The 15,736-nt window shown below is 37.0% G+C and overlaps 1 protein-coding gene across 3 annotated transcripts in view; it reads right to left on the bottom strand.

Annotated features, from left to right (window-relative positions):
• MACROD2 (mono-ADP ribosylhydrolase 2) overlaps nucleotides 1-15,736 on the bottom strand; it is an 896,489-nt gene that overhangs the window by 619,088 nt on the left and 261,665 nt on the right. For all 3 annotated transcript variants that reach the window (XM_074150306.1, XM_074150308.1, XM_074150307.1), the window contains exon 5: nucleotides 5,078-5,194. In XM_074150306.1, coding sequence (XP_074006407.1) covers nucleotides 5,078-5,194 — 117 coding nt within the window. The remainder of the gene's footprint in view (nucleotides 1-5,077; nucleotides 5,195-15,736) is intronic.

Here is a 15,736-nt window from a genome sequence, read left to right as displayed (position 1 = left end):
TGTGATGCTACTCAGCTAAGCCAAAGAGTATAAAGACATCCCTCCTGGAAAACTATCATAACATTTATGAAGCTTCAATTATATTAATGATTGTGTCACCCTATGCTTATCAGCAGCCTTTTTCAACTGAAATTTCATCTTATTTCATTCTATTTATGCATCTGGTGGCATAACTGTTTTCACTTTAATATTTAAAAGCAATTATGGGAGAAGATCGAGGACCTTGACCAACAGGAAGCTAGTAACCAAGTTAGCCTCCTCTAAGCAATCCTCTCTCTTGGCCACACATTCCGCACTTTTAATGCCTTCCTTTGAAATTCCCAGACTTATTTTCTAATTCCCAGACTTTTTTTTTTTCCCCAGAAGAAAGAGAGGTAGCACACTGAACAATCATGAAAAGATAATGTTCTTCTGCACATCAGAACCACACAGAAGAAAGTTTCTCTCTGACGCTTGCATATCAAAAATTTAGAATAATTTGAAACAAAATTAATGTGTTATTAAATCAGCCAAGGTTTGAAAAGTAAGCAAGCAAGCAAATGAAGTTCTTTGCGGAATCCTGGAAATTCAGATAATATGCTTGAATATTATGTCCCATTCTTCCAATTGATCAGTTTTGGAGTTCCATTTCTCCATAATCAACCTTTAATTACAGCTCTATAAGCGATCTCCAAGCAAATATAGAGATTTAAAATCCCTACCCTCACAGCCTACTTTAAAATACTACTCTCCAAATATTCATCTTTTAAATACAGAAAATTATGTCTATATAATAGAAGCACACTTTTTAATCTCTACTTTTTAATCTCCACTTTTTAATCTGATTAAACAAATTTAAAGGCTGATTCCTCCTACTGTGTTTAATACTAGCACTCCTCCTAACTACTTATTTCACAGCAGGAATTGTCTTTGAGAGCACATTCACATTATTACTCCAGATTGATCTACACAGTGACTTTGGACGAGAAGACTATGCCATAAATGGTATTTCCTAAAGGGCATTGTTTAAAGTACTAAAAATATCAAACAAACAGAAAAATTTATTCCAAATATTGTATCTTTATTAACAACATAAACCAATGTATTAGAAACTGCCTAGCATTTCCAGCAAGGTACCTCCACTGAAAGTCTTTTCAGGTCTAGTTTACCAATGGTTGGCTTTATCCCATATTAGAGGCTATAACCTTTTATTTTCCCAGGTTTAGTGGTTTTATTATCAAACATTTTTCAGAAAAAGAAAGAAATTATTACTAGACATATTAACGATAGAAAATAGTTAGTTTGGGGGTCCTTTCCTGCCAAGGTCGGGGTACCAATTACCCATGTTGGATCCCGCCACCATGTCTTTACATGGTTTTAAGCCCGTTAAATACCTTGCAGAAAGGGACTGTATTTTTTAATGTGTTCTGACAGGGTCTTTTTTATGGTGAACCTCTGCAAGCAGATAACAAGCCATGAGGCTGTTATGGACCCTTGGTTCCAGCCATAAACACAATTTACATTCAGACCATTTTCTGCCAGTAGAGCCAACTGAGACTATTAATCAAATGAGAAAGAAAACAAGCATTTGTAGAGCTTTAAACAGATACCATTCATCTGTTATTTAAAGCATGACGGTATCAGAGTACTGCTCAATGTTTGAGGACCAGTTGTACAATATTTAGAATGAACTTTTCTTTAAAAGGAACAACAATATGAAGTACAGAAGTAATTGATGATTGGTCTGGGAGAGCATTAAAGGAAAATATTTCAGAGCAAAAAGCACTGCCTTTTCCAGCCCTCCAAAGTGCTATGAAATCGTGGGTGGCCACATAGGTGTTTGCTGAAAAACAACAATAGATGACATCAACCAAATTATGCATTCAGCAAGTAACTCACTTGGCATTTGGGGGGGGGCTTTGTGTAGGCTTTTGCAGTGCAGAAGGCAGATGGTGATTACACTGACTTCTGTAAAACTGTACTGAACATTACATTAACTGGTAATTAGAAAAGTCAATTTGATTTCACTTCTATTTTCATACAGACTATTTTTTGGCATTCAAAACTATGTATCTTGAAAAGTTCATAAAGCAATGTCTCTAGGCTATAGACATGCTAATGTTAGTCTGTTCACACTATTAGGATAAAAAGATGAGGAAAAAATGCACTATTTTATGTATTCTCTTCCTGAAAATTTACTATTACTTGTGTATTTCACAAACTTATCTCTGACTCAGATGCAACAAGAACAAATCACAGAAAGCTAGTCCATATCCTAAATCTTTGCATTTTTCAGTCAGACATTATTTTTCAATTTTTCCTTTGTGAAAAAATCATTTATCAGGCCTGTTCTTATTTAACCTAAGTAAATACAGCAAAGTATTCAATAAAAATACAATAGATGATAAAGGAGATTGCTAGAAGCTTTTTATTTACCAACTACCAGCTTCCTAACAAAGCATACCTTCCCTTCAAATGCCAAATTTAATTCCAGCTTCCACCAAGTTGTCTATAAAACAAAACAATATGCTGCATGATCTCTGAATACTAAATTGTCTTTAACAGGGAGTCCTCAGCTTAAGCCCAAGCCCTGCACCATACGGCGTACATGCAGGCTGCTCCGTCCCAGAGCAGCTCTGCTGATTTCAGCAAACTGCTTCCAAGCAAAGCATTTCAGGATCAAGAACTGGAGATGGAAAAATCCCAGGGGTAGGGAATACGATTGTAACACTTTGTAATTCTGTTAAATAACAAAAAAATAACAATTCATGATGCTAGGGAATACATTTCACATTCACTATCATTATTCATCCAACTACAATCACGAGAAGAGCAGAGACAACAAAATAATCACTGCAGTACTCGAACTCTTAATGGATTACTCTAGTTGGTCTCCTATATACAAGCAGCTAAGTGAAAAGCAAACTCATTGTGAAAGCTGGCAGTTATCCATTCACCTATAACCTTCAACAAATTGCTGACACACAAACTTGCATCACAGCACATCTGGATGGGGAAGTCATGTTGCTGCTCTCATCAGAAAAATCAGATGTAAAATAGTTACCACAGTTAAATTGTAATACTCTTATGACAAAGTGACACAGAATGACAAAGTTATCCAGTGGCTCTATAGCTTTTTAAAACACGAAAACAGAGTCTTGATTATTTGGTAACTTTGAGATGAATAGTCTACAAGGTACAGTAACTTAATGAGCCTACAACTAAAAGCTTCTTGAGGGAAAAGTAAAAGAAAACAACAGTTGGTGAACACAAGTATGCTTTAAGGAAAAAAATTCTAAGAAAGCAAGAGTATCTAATTCTCAGCCTCTGCATGCAAACTGTACATTTCCCTCCCTGTCCCTGTCAGTTAATATATCCTTTTCCCATCTCATGTTGATGCATGATCAAATAGAGATACATGTGTCTTTGATGTAATTTCAATTTCTAAGAATATTGATTAGGCAGAATATTGACTTTTCTCTATGTCTGGTTACAGGTTTTATTTCCAACCGCAAGTGATAATGGGTTTTCTCATTGTTCTGGTTTGCTATTCCTACATAAAGAATAAAACAAGTAAAACTTTCCTATAGTCTTCAAACAGGATCCTGCTCTCCAAACCTAACTCAAGCAAGACGCATTAAATTGCTATAAAATTTAAAGGGAGGCCACGCCTCAGACATGACCCTTTTCTCTTTCTAGCACAGTTCAGTGCTCGTTGCTTTGGTACCTTGTATTTCATTTCTCTCATTAAAATACATGGGATGAATAATGCATCTATGGATGAGCAGCTTTTCTGTCCTCCCAAGATATTTTTTTTTTTAAAGGGGAAGAATTAAACATCAAAAATCCTCAGTAAATTACAATGTGTTATCAAACAATCCTATCAGGTTTATAAGAATCTGGTAAAGATTTTGGCCATACACAAACCCAACATAACTACCACATTGAATCTTCCTCAACAATTTCCCTGACTAGAAATTAACATTTCACAAATAACCATTAACATGTGGTAAAACTATGTCTGAAATATAGCAAAGTTTTCCTGTATATAGCAATTATCACTGCCAAGGAAATAATTGGTAGCTCTCATCATCATAGAAGGTGCCAACAAACGACTGGGAACACAATTTTCTTCTTTACCTAAGGCATTAAGTGCCACAGGAACCTAAAAAAAAACCTGCTACTGCAGTAAGCATTTGATTTTACATGAAAAAATGTAGAACAAATTAAGAGAGCAGATCTGAATACATTTGAATGAGCCGTGTTCCTAGTGCAAACGGCATATGAAAAAAAAAAAGAGAGATCTTGAATTCCAGTTATATGCTGTTTGTAATGCTTTCTTGGTATTTGTATCATCATATCTTAATACACTATTCTGTAAGATCCTAACTTGCAGAGATTTCCTACCTTTTACTCTTACGTAATAGACTGGCCAACCAATGTGCTGTCAATATGTTAGTTTGTTCCAAGACATACTCAATATCTACGCAACAAGGTCAAATAGCCGTCTTCCTATTTTAAATAAGATGGAAATTTCAACAATTTCACTTTCAACGTGCAAAACATTCCAGCACTGAGCTGCACTCTGTCAAAAGCTACAGTGTGGCAGATGCCTTCACAGTAATTGCCAATCAGCCTCTACGTAGCAGCTGAAAACACAATACATGACTTTGATCTCCTCGGCTCTCAAAGTATTCACAATCAAGGAATCTGCATGAAGAATATGAAATATGCAACATTTCCAAAAATTGTCTCCATGGAACTTAAATATGATAATGTATATTTTGTTCATAAAGCATTTCCAATCTTTTATTATGCATATTAAAAGATATGTTTTAGCTTGCAGAAAATAAACATGAAAGATGCTTTATATTTTAGAGACATCTCGGTTTTCATCGGATAACACAGGTGAAATAATCATTTAGAAAAGCCTGAATTGCTTTGAGGGGAAGACATTATTACAGAACATACTTAATTAAGTCCCACTGCTAATTTTGTAAAATGAATACCTTGTTGAACTAGACTACAGGGAAATAAAGTATGCATACCAGCTCCACGTGCTTAAAACAAAGAAAACAGTGAGAAAGGGTTGACTTACATTTTGCAGGTAGGTCATATCCACACGTAATTTTCGCTTGTCCAGTCTCACAGCCACTCAGGTTGCGACACTCAGCAACTAAGCAAGGCCCAGCAGCTCTGTGTATACAGCCATCCACTGCGAAAGCAAACCCAGACACTTTCATTTATTAAAAGCCAGTCTTTATGCTGCCTTCGCACAAATAAGCCGGCATCAACATTTACTGCTCATTTTTATATTCACAGCACAGACCTGCTGATCCATAAGTAGATATCCAAATATATACAAGCATTTTTTCTGCCAGCATTAGTTGATGTGTTTATCAAAAAAAATAGTATTTAGTCAACTTCTGCTAACTGAAAAGAAAACAGCTAGAAAAGGCAAATCAGAATTAAAATTTCAGTATTAAAAAAGGGTCAAGGTTCTAAGAAATTCTCACTACATATTATGAAAACAAATTTGATCCCCAGCTAAATGCCAAACTCTTTTACTACACACCTCTGATACTTGTACTACTATGCAGACCATGTAATGTCACCGTCCTATTAATGCCTTACACAAAAATTCCAAGCAATAATGCTTATCGATTTGAAATATAAAAAATACCTTGTTTTCACCTTTTTCCTTTTTTACATTTTTTAATTTTGCATTATTTATGCAATACTTTGGAGTTAATTAAATAATAACTACTAAAGGTTGCAATTGCAGCTAAGTATGCAAGAAAATTAGTAGAGTGCATAGATCTTATCACCCTTGGGAGCCAGCAAAAGAATGGTAGCAGCAGCAAAGAATAAAAAACGGCTGCTGGCACAGCATTTCTGCCCTCTCAACATGCAATCAAAGAAATCATTTATTGTAATTATGGCAAAAAGTTTAAGAAGAAGGAAACAAAAAAACAAAGAGAAAACTGTGTGCATGAACATATTAACTATAGTAAGGCCGTAAGTAAGCAGCAATGATGAAGTTCAACTACGAGAAATACTCATCATATAAACTATAATATCAATTCAAAAAAGCTAAAATAAGCTAAAGTATAAAGGCTAAACAAATACTTATGGAGACAAGAAAGGAAGATTTTGTGTGCCTAGCATTCAATACTAATATTTTATTTCAGATTTAACCAGTTCAAAGTTACAGAAGTTCCCAACAGGATGTTTGAAGAAACTGAACCACAAAAGGTTTGAAAAGCCAAGTGGAGATGGATTTTCAAGAGACACATGTAATCTGTTCCCAGCATAACCTGTGTAGCGTTCTCCAGGCTGGCACAGCAAGGTTTGGGCAGTACAAGACCTGGGCCCTCAGCACAGCTACCGACCATTCACTGCCCACTGGGACACAGGGAGACCAAGTAACTCCCTCACCCCAAGATGTTCTTCGAAGCTGGAATGGAAACAATGACTGGTCTTTCTGCATTAAGAGCACAGCCGGTTTTGCAAGGTTTAAAGTATTCCCCTGAAGCCACGCATCCCCAAGTGGAGGGGCAAATAACATCTTTATCTGAATGAAGCCTTCTTCTACTAAGCATTAAAAACTCGATTGCCTTTTCTGAGGTGTTCTATGCCAGAGTTAATATTCAGATAACACAGTAAAATTGGATAAGTGGTTCCTTGTAACGCTCCACACTCATCCTGGACACATTGCCACTTACTTTTAAAACATCAGTTTGAAATACTTTATATTAATCATTACAGAATCATGTAATGTTGTACTTTCGATTACAAAATTTTCATATTGAAAAGAACGTGGATGCCAAGCCACCAGTCATAAGCTCGTTGTACACTGTCTATGCCAAGACGCCAAGTCTTCTTACTCTACCTTAGCTGAACTTTTGGTTTTAACTTACCTAAAAATCTCTGCTCAACAGACTCCAAGATGCTAATGCAAGAATAATATTTTGTAACCTCGAGGGGAAAAAAGAATGCTTGAAATCTATCCTGTGCTCATAATATCCGATTTAATTATTTTAACTTAATTACTAAATGCTTTTCTGAGCAGGATAAGTAAACCAGTATGCGTTCAAACCTCAAGTATATTTTTATAAGCACCACCACAATCTTTACCAACATTAATATTTCCTGAGACATTAACATAAAAACAGCACTGATGCTTCGAACTAGCTCTTTTTGCACAATTAACAGAGGAAGAGTTCTTTCACCTCAGGAGTACCAGACAAGGGCTCAAGTCCATGCAGTTATTCCCCTGGCAGCGGGTTAATCATTTGCACCCCTGAGATCCTTCTTGTCAAGGGACAAGCAGGCACCCTCCCTCGAGCAGTGTCCATACAACGATTTGTTCAGCTACCCTCTCAACCAACCCATCTGGATAAATCAATCTCTTTTTCCCCAAACTCCATTCACTTTAACCCACGTCCAGCCCAGAGCACAGCCACACAACGGAGCCTGCAAAAAGACACCACTGCCTCTGGCACGGAGTGGAAGTGGATTTGCTACTCCTAAATCTGCCACATATTAACATACCCATTATGTTAACATACCATGTGCCAGATCAGCTGTGACGGCCAACACATAGGCAGTCCCAGCTCCCCATCTATAAAGCATCTCATGATGGAAGAAGCATGCTCTTAATGCACATACATCTACAGTACAGATGGGCTATTGTATTTTCCTGGAGCTGGTTCTACACAGTCCACGTCCAGTCTTTATAACTGAAGCAGCCTCCAGAAAGATGAAAACATAATTGAAAAAAATTTATTCTCAACGTTGGAAAATCAATTCTATCATAACCAATTTTGACATATAACAAGGAAAATGGAAGACATCTGCCAAAACCGAACAAGCAGACGTGCATACTTCCCTTATAAGGGTGGCATAACAGAAAACGATTGAATATTCCAGACAGGCATAGATGGAAACATAGACATTAGCATTTTACATACTTCAGTGACTGATGACATCGAAGAAGGAAAGAGGGGTGGGGGAGACAACCACCACCAAAAAACCCCCCAAAAAACCCAAACACCAAACCACCCACAATTTTCTGAATAACCTCTTTTTTCTACCATACTTTATTAAATATTTGAGCAGAGACGACATCTGATCTACGTACGCATTTTCCATTTAATATGATAACTCAATAAATCACACTAGAAATATTCTGTGTTTTCAATAATACATACAATCTATAACACAAGTTCGATAATTCTTAAAGCAAAAAACCAAGCAGTGAAATACCTTGCAAAACATGAGCACTCTGCATAACATAAAGAAAAAAATTGGCAAAGGTAGACTAGATTAGCAAATCTAAATGTGATACTTCAGCCTCTGCTAAAACATGTCTCAGCTGTATTAATTCAAAAAAAAAAAAATGGAACAGGCATGCACAAAACATTTACTTAAATATTTTGTTTTCTGGGAGTGTGCACTGACTAGTAATGTAAGCGTACAGAGAAGTAAGCGCTGTTAACATGGAAACTTTATGGAAATTACAGATAACAGCAACAACCTCAGGAGGGGAAAAAATGATGGCCAAAGATATATTGTTACTGTGTAGTAAGGAGGAAGAGATTTACATGATAATAATGGCATGCTGCCAAATTACTTTTATAGGAAAGTGAAGAACCTTTGATATATTGGTTTCAGATACTTCATCTGTATCATCAGTTTGATAAATAGATGCTCATCTGCATTTTTCAAAACAGATTTGGAAAACGATAAACCCATATCCCACTGTTCCTTCCCTGGAATTTCTCTGTGCAACTGGCTGAAAGACACAGGCACTTATGGTCAAATCTGACTTGTGTCATGTGACAGTGATAAGGAATTATGCATTATGACTGTTTTTGACAACCAATGAAAAACGTCATTTTACTTTGAAGCTATCACTCTGCTTCACAGTATGCCTTTTTTCTACAGGCTGCCTTCCTGTCCAGGTTTATGGAAATCACAGATATATATACTTCAGGTCATTTATATAGACAGATGACCTGCCTTTTCACAGTTACAGGAAAGATGGAGGAAAGTCCCACAGACAAAACTATCAATCATAACTGACAAGAAATCCCATCTCTGTCTGCATGATGATTAATTGGCATATATATGCACTGGTAACACTGGAATGTACCTAAAGACAGGGCTGCTAACTGTCCTTATTGATACTGTGCTTCTTGGTATGAGTTTCATGCATATAAACCAAGCTATTTTTAAGGAGTTTCGACAGCATTAATACTAAACGAGTCCTGCTTGGGCCACCAGTGAGGTGGCAAATATCCACAGGATGGTCCTTCTTCTCTTCTATGTTCCCCTCCCAACAAGCAGGCTGCCAGGCTGCCTAATGTTCCCCACTATCTACCTTGAGGTAAAATAAATGCTTTGAAAAAGCACACAACACTTTTGCTTTCAGATGACTGCAAAGACTTAGGCGGGTCAACTTGTCCCCTCATTCACTGCACTGTGAGTGTGTGGAGACCCCACAAAAATGGGGTTTCTATATTTATTACTTCACCATGGCTTGGCTGGACAAGCACGTGAAAGGGGTTTCTTAGGTTTGAAGACCTGCATACAAGAGCTGTATTTTGAGGGCTGAAGAACGGCTCAAAGAGCTTGAAATTTAGCTCTATAGTTCAAGTCTTTCAAGCTATGAGAAGTACTACTCCAACATCTTTTCATTAAAAATAATATTAGCAATCTCATTGCATGCATCCATAAGTTTTAGGAGCCGCTAGGGACAGCACTTTGTTATCCCAACAATTCAGCAGAAGCCGTTAATGAAGAAAAACACTTTTCAAAGCTAATGCAGTCAATGGTATTGGTTGCACAAAGAAGTCACCTGAAAACAATTGCTTAAAATACATGGACAAAATCAAGTATCAAAATAAAACTCCTAGGCAAAATGACAGTGTACTAAAAATGTGTTAAACAAAAATACGGAAGTCTTTGACAACATTTTTCTCACTGTACACTGGAGGATGCTGAAAGGTTAAATCCTTTCTTATTCTGTTTATTGTAAAGGAACTGTATTTGTTCTCCAGAATTAAAGAGTTGAAGTTACATAGTAAAAACTAGCTAATTTACTGATGTGCAATATAGAATAAATCTATTTCTTACAGAAAAATCTCTTAAAGCTGCAAATGAAGCAAAAGGACAGGAAACACAGAATTAAGGGTATCATGGGATGCTGTTCAAAAAAAAAAAAAAAAAAAATCTCAGCAAAACTAGCCTTGCAGTGCAGATGGTAATAAAAAAGGGTAAGGTAATCAAACACCACAGCAAAAAAGTACAAATTCCCCTGGGAATAATAAGGCCCAAACTTCTTTTGTGACCTTGTGTGCGAGTCCGGATAAATTGAAGTTACAATGTAAACAACATATGCAGATATATCATGTTATATTTCAAGAATCTATATATTCTTTTTCCATAGTAATTCCTGTTCTCTGGTGCTTCCAGATTTTCATTTCTCATTTTCACTAGGAAATTCAGGAGATTTACTTATTTAAGAAAGTTAACTGTGCATGGTTTATCTATGAAGCGGTACTGTTCTTCCACATGGCAAATGCCAGGAGTGAATAAAACCTGAAAAATGTCATTATATCAGATATATTGCTCTGGACACACAAGAGGAAGCCGGTTTGCCCAGACTGTAGCACACCTCTGCTACACATGCTCTCAGTCCTTGTGGACCTTTCAAAAATGTCCATTGCAAGGACGTGTGTGGAAACCAGAAAAAAAGCAAAAAAGCCCAAATACCCCCAAAACCTCCCCATCCCCAAACCCCAAAATCCCAACTCACAACCACAAGCAACATCATCGTGCAAAACTGGTAAAGCACATCTAGGAAGTTCATTGAAATCAAGTGCTGCCAAAGTTGCAACTGCACCTCTGAGACCAATGTCAAGGGGAAATAAATCCTGCCCAGCAAGAGACAACAGCTGCTACTCTAATGAACAAAGGTGGGGATCTTAAAAAGATTACAACACAGATGCCAGTCGGCCACCACTGCTAGAAACGGCAGTTTATATTACTGAGACGGTCTCTGCCATTGGGAAGTTTAATGAACTGAAGATTTTTAATCAATGCACTCGTTTATAGACCTCCAACATAATTAATTTTAAATACTTAGCACTTATACAGTACTTTCGGCCAAGATCTCAAGGAGTTTAAAAGCACGATCTGATTTAGCCTTAAAATTCTCCATTTTAAAAACAAAAAGCACAGACGAACCATTCATTTTGAGATGGCTATTTCACTGAATTCGGTTCATGATTCATCACAGACAATCTAAATTTATAGTTCCTTAAATATTCTTATTTTAAGAAACTCTTAGTGCCTACACCTGAGTTAAATCAAGACAAAACTGTGAGAGTTTAAAGTCTTGATGCTTAAGCTACTGATTACCTAATGTGTCAATTCACATTCCCTGTATAGTGCCTATCTTTAAGAATCAATACTTTGAGATTGCACAAGAGGCCTCACTGCAGCCAAAATTAAAATTCTGGGTCCTCCCATCTCCAACCACTAACCCAAGTTGCAGAGTGAGTTTAATGAAAAGTAATAATAAGATGCAATAAAACCATTATTCCAGTACAAACTGCAAGGAACAAATCTACTCATAACAATGACCCATATAAGCCTTATTGTAAAGTCATATGTGGAAAACTTGTATTTTAGAATATTGTTTTGCTGAATCCTCCAAATTTAGCACTAAAAACCACTGGTTATTTCCTGCTATGGTGAAAAGTGTTGGAAATTATATTTTTAAACCAACCAGTTGCTTTAAGAGAAGGCTGTCCTTAATCTGGATGCTGTTCACATTCCTGCATAACAAAAGCAGCTGAAAGATCCAACATAATCGATGTCCATGTTATAAACCGGCAAAAAACCATATGGAAATAAAGAAGTCAACAATGATTCGAAATAAAGCTCACTTACCCATGGACCTGTTAAATTTTAAATGTTCTACACTTATTGCACACAACTAATCATTCTTACTTTGACAAAAACACAAAACAATAGTAAACTCACTAATTTTGGCAGATTTATTTTAGTCAAATATCTCGGGATAGCAAAAACTCATATTAAAAATACATGAAAAGCCAAGAAAAAAGTTGTTCTGTCACATTGCCAGTGACCATTGGTAAATTACTTCCATAAACGACTAAGCAATAAAGAAATCATTTGTTTTCTCCCACACTTAAGACATCATCTTTCTTAGTCTCTGAGTGCTCCAGTCCAATTTTGTAGACGGAGTTATAATGTCAATAGGATTCTCACTTTTGTCAGCCCACTAAAGCAGCATAAGGGCTCAGAGAAACCTGGGTCTGATAAACCTGTCTCTGAATGTCACACTTTTGGCAGGAAAAAAAGAAATAGGAAAGGCTCCAATAGTGTTTTCCCAGTTTTTCCCAGTCCAAAATGCTGACATTAAGGCATGTGTGAAGGAACCATTCACTTCCTTTTAATTGTGTTAGTGCTGGGACACCTGACACACCACGCTCTTCTACAGATGGAAATGAGACAGCTAAACCTTAAATACCTCACTGCAGCAAGCAGAAGAAAACAACCCGTGTTGTTGTTTATTGAGAAGTGAAGTGATAAGCTGAAGTCTGGTGAAATTTCAGGCTGTTCTATGCTATTAAACCAAACTCAGCTCGTGTTCATCTCAACTTGCTCCCCCAGCTTCCCAAACCAACTATTAAGAAGCTGCAAGTTTTTTTATGTGGTATCACCCTTAGGACATGGGTTTGGTGACTCCAAAATCTTTTCGTCAGCCTCCTGGGCATTCACAGGACCTCATTTCCAGCCACACAGACTGAAAGGACAAAAAGTCTTAAGTACATTTCATTGCCAGGATGCCTACTCTGTCCTGGATTTCCATTCATGTTAGTGTGCTATTATAACAGGACTCTCATTCTTCATCAAGAAAATCACTCTGAAGTCCAACTTCATGCATCATAGCCTCTTCTTACACCCACTAAAAAAGTAAAAAGTGTGTGGAACAGATTAAGAATAAGACCATGTGAAAAATATTATAGCTGTGTCCCTCTGAAAAGGAAGGAAATTGGGAGGGTTAGTTACACTCCCTGCACTATCCAGTTTAGGGATACAAATAAAATTCTATTCTTTAAGCTTTAACCTACAAATTTTGGGGTTGCACCACCTTGAACTTAAGTGATACAAAAGTTTAGGGAGATGATGTCAGAACTTTTTTCCCCACTTTCACAGCCCTTCACAAATTAGGCTCCACTTAACACATTTCTAATTCCATGCAGAATAGCCAATGCCCACCTTCACCTGTACCAAGATGCCAGCTTCCTTCAGCCCCTGACTTGTTTCTTTTTTTTAAACAAGCACCTTTGTGCTTCCTCCCTCAAGCACAGGAGAAGCTCATAGTAAATATCTACATTACTGTTTTCGAAATCTCACTGAAACGCTCTTTTCACTGAATTTCACTGAATTTTTAGAGTTGGAAGGGACCATAAAGATCATCTAGTCCAACTCCCACTTTTGCCACGATGGCTATTAAGTTATTGATCACTTCAGGCTACCACCTTCATATCAATTTTCTGCCTAGTGCGTAGAACTACAGAGCCTATTTTTCCTCCTGCACTGTTTGGAAATACTTAAACTCTGAGAAACAGTAAAGAAAAAAGTATCTAAAAAGATAAAAAAAACATGCCTGAGAGGATAATGAAATTCAGATTTTATTTAAAAAAAACCAATGTACTAATGTTCTGACACTGCATGTAAATTAAGTAAAGAACACAAAAAGGGACAAAGGGGTAAGACTCACTGTCTATCTGCCTCAGCAACCTATCTGACATGATGGCCAAAGGCAAATGCTTAAAAGAAGAGGTCAAGATCAGAGAAAGAAATTACCAGTGCTTCCACAGAATATTCTTCCAACCCTTCAGTACCAGCAACTCACAAGCCTGAGCAAGATGTCTTTTCTGTATCACTCTGGACATGCTTTTTCCTTGTTTTTTTTTTCCTGAGCATTTTGTGAGAGCATCTCAGACTCATAGAAGCATTTGGATTTCTATCTGCCAATTTTATGGAGTCCTCTGTGTAATGTGGACAGCAGCATTAGCAGGGAAATAAATACTGCAGATTATTCTCAGTAAAAGCATGCCACTAACCTAGAAAAAGAGAATGAAAATAGAAAAACTACTTCAAAGTTTTTAAGGAAGTTTTTTGTTTATTTTTGGTTTTTTCCCCATTCACAACACACAGACAAGCTCTTCCTCTCTGTTGTTCAATAACTATTTTTCTTTGGTTTTTTTGGTAATACATCTTTTCCTTCTCTGTAGATTTCAGCACTTTAGGGCTCCACATGAAAAGACAGGAGGCTGCAATGGCGTGCTCCATCACTTGAAAAAGCTTCACAAATACTAAGTGCATGGGCTAGTCATGGCAGATGAATTGTATTAAGCCAGAATAGGTATTTGCATATTTGGAGCACAGTTATTAAGCAGTCATCACACAGTGATTATACATATTTATTCACTATGATCAGCTAGCAGTTGTCAGGCACAGGTCAAGGATTTAGACAGAGCAGGCTACCAAGAAATAATTGTAAAATGACTGTGTAAAAGGGAGCCTTATAACTGTGGTGCATCCTCACAGCCCAGCAGGCTGTTGGCATGTCATTTCTAAGAGTTTTAAAGGTATACCGAAAATAAATTTTAAAAACGTTGAAAGTTAACCACTTTTTCCCCACTGAAATGCAAGGGGATGTGATCTAAGACCTTCTCTTCACAGAAGTAAAGGCATTCTCACACAGGTCTTTGTGGATTTGAAGCCTGAAGACTTCTGTAGGAAAATGTGACTTCTAACTAAATATAACTAAACCAGACACAGGAGAATGGGATGCTTCTCTTTAGCTATAGGGTGCACCAAGCACCAGAACACTATACGTCACTGCTAGAATAAAAGAATACATTAAAGCTTTTGAGAAAATCTGGGAGAAGACACTGAGCCTGAGCCAGACGAAGGAGATGGATACATGATGCAAGGTGAATAGCTCTACTTCCCTGAAAAATCTTGCAAAAGGAAGATGGGCAGGTCTGCAAGGAAAACGCTTTTGTGACTTATGACTTCAAGTACTAAGTTCTAAAGACTTTTTATAAGCAATTTTTTTGTTTGTTTTTATGAGTCATCTCTTCCCTTCCTCTCTAATCCATACATGTTCAGCTCGACTATGCAACAGCACTGAATCTTCAGGCAGGTTTAAGTGCTGCATTATCTACAAGACAGAGAAGATGAAGGAAGTCACAGAGGAAAGGTTAGTTACAAGCAAAGTATGTCCAGTTGGGCACATACTTCAAAAGGGACTTAAAAAACCACAGGGATTGTAGAAACTCTGAATTAGGGCAGCAGCTGGAATATACAAAGGAATAAGACTAAGTATCAACAAGGAGATATTCTCTTGCTTGCAGTAAGGCTTAACAGGCTACAGGAATACTAGGAATTAATTAGTGAGTAGCGTCTGGTTTTCTTATTTCCTGGACCATTTTCACTTGTGCTAATTTACTTTTATCATGAACCACTGAAGGGAGAAAACTTGGTTGAGATACTTCTCAGTCTGCAATCACAGAAACATCCTCTCAGTTTGGAGTGCTGTTTCAAGCCAGATTAATTAACAGTATTAATTAAACAAAAATTGCCTTGCAATAGGTAAATCCAATTGAACACATTACAATGTATTCAAATGGAATAAATACAAGGG

Source organism: Numenius arquata, chromosome 7 (genome assembly GCF_964106895.1).
Source record: "Numenius arquata chromosome 7, bNumArq3.hap1.1, whole genome shotgun sequence".
NCBI classification, from domain to species: Eukaryota; Metazoa; Chordata; class Aves; order Charadriiformes; family Scolopacidae; genus Numenius; species Numenius arquata.
Note: the sequence above shows the minus strand (reverse complement) of the source record. Positions and strands in the feature narration are given on the sequence as shown.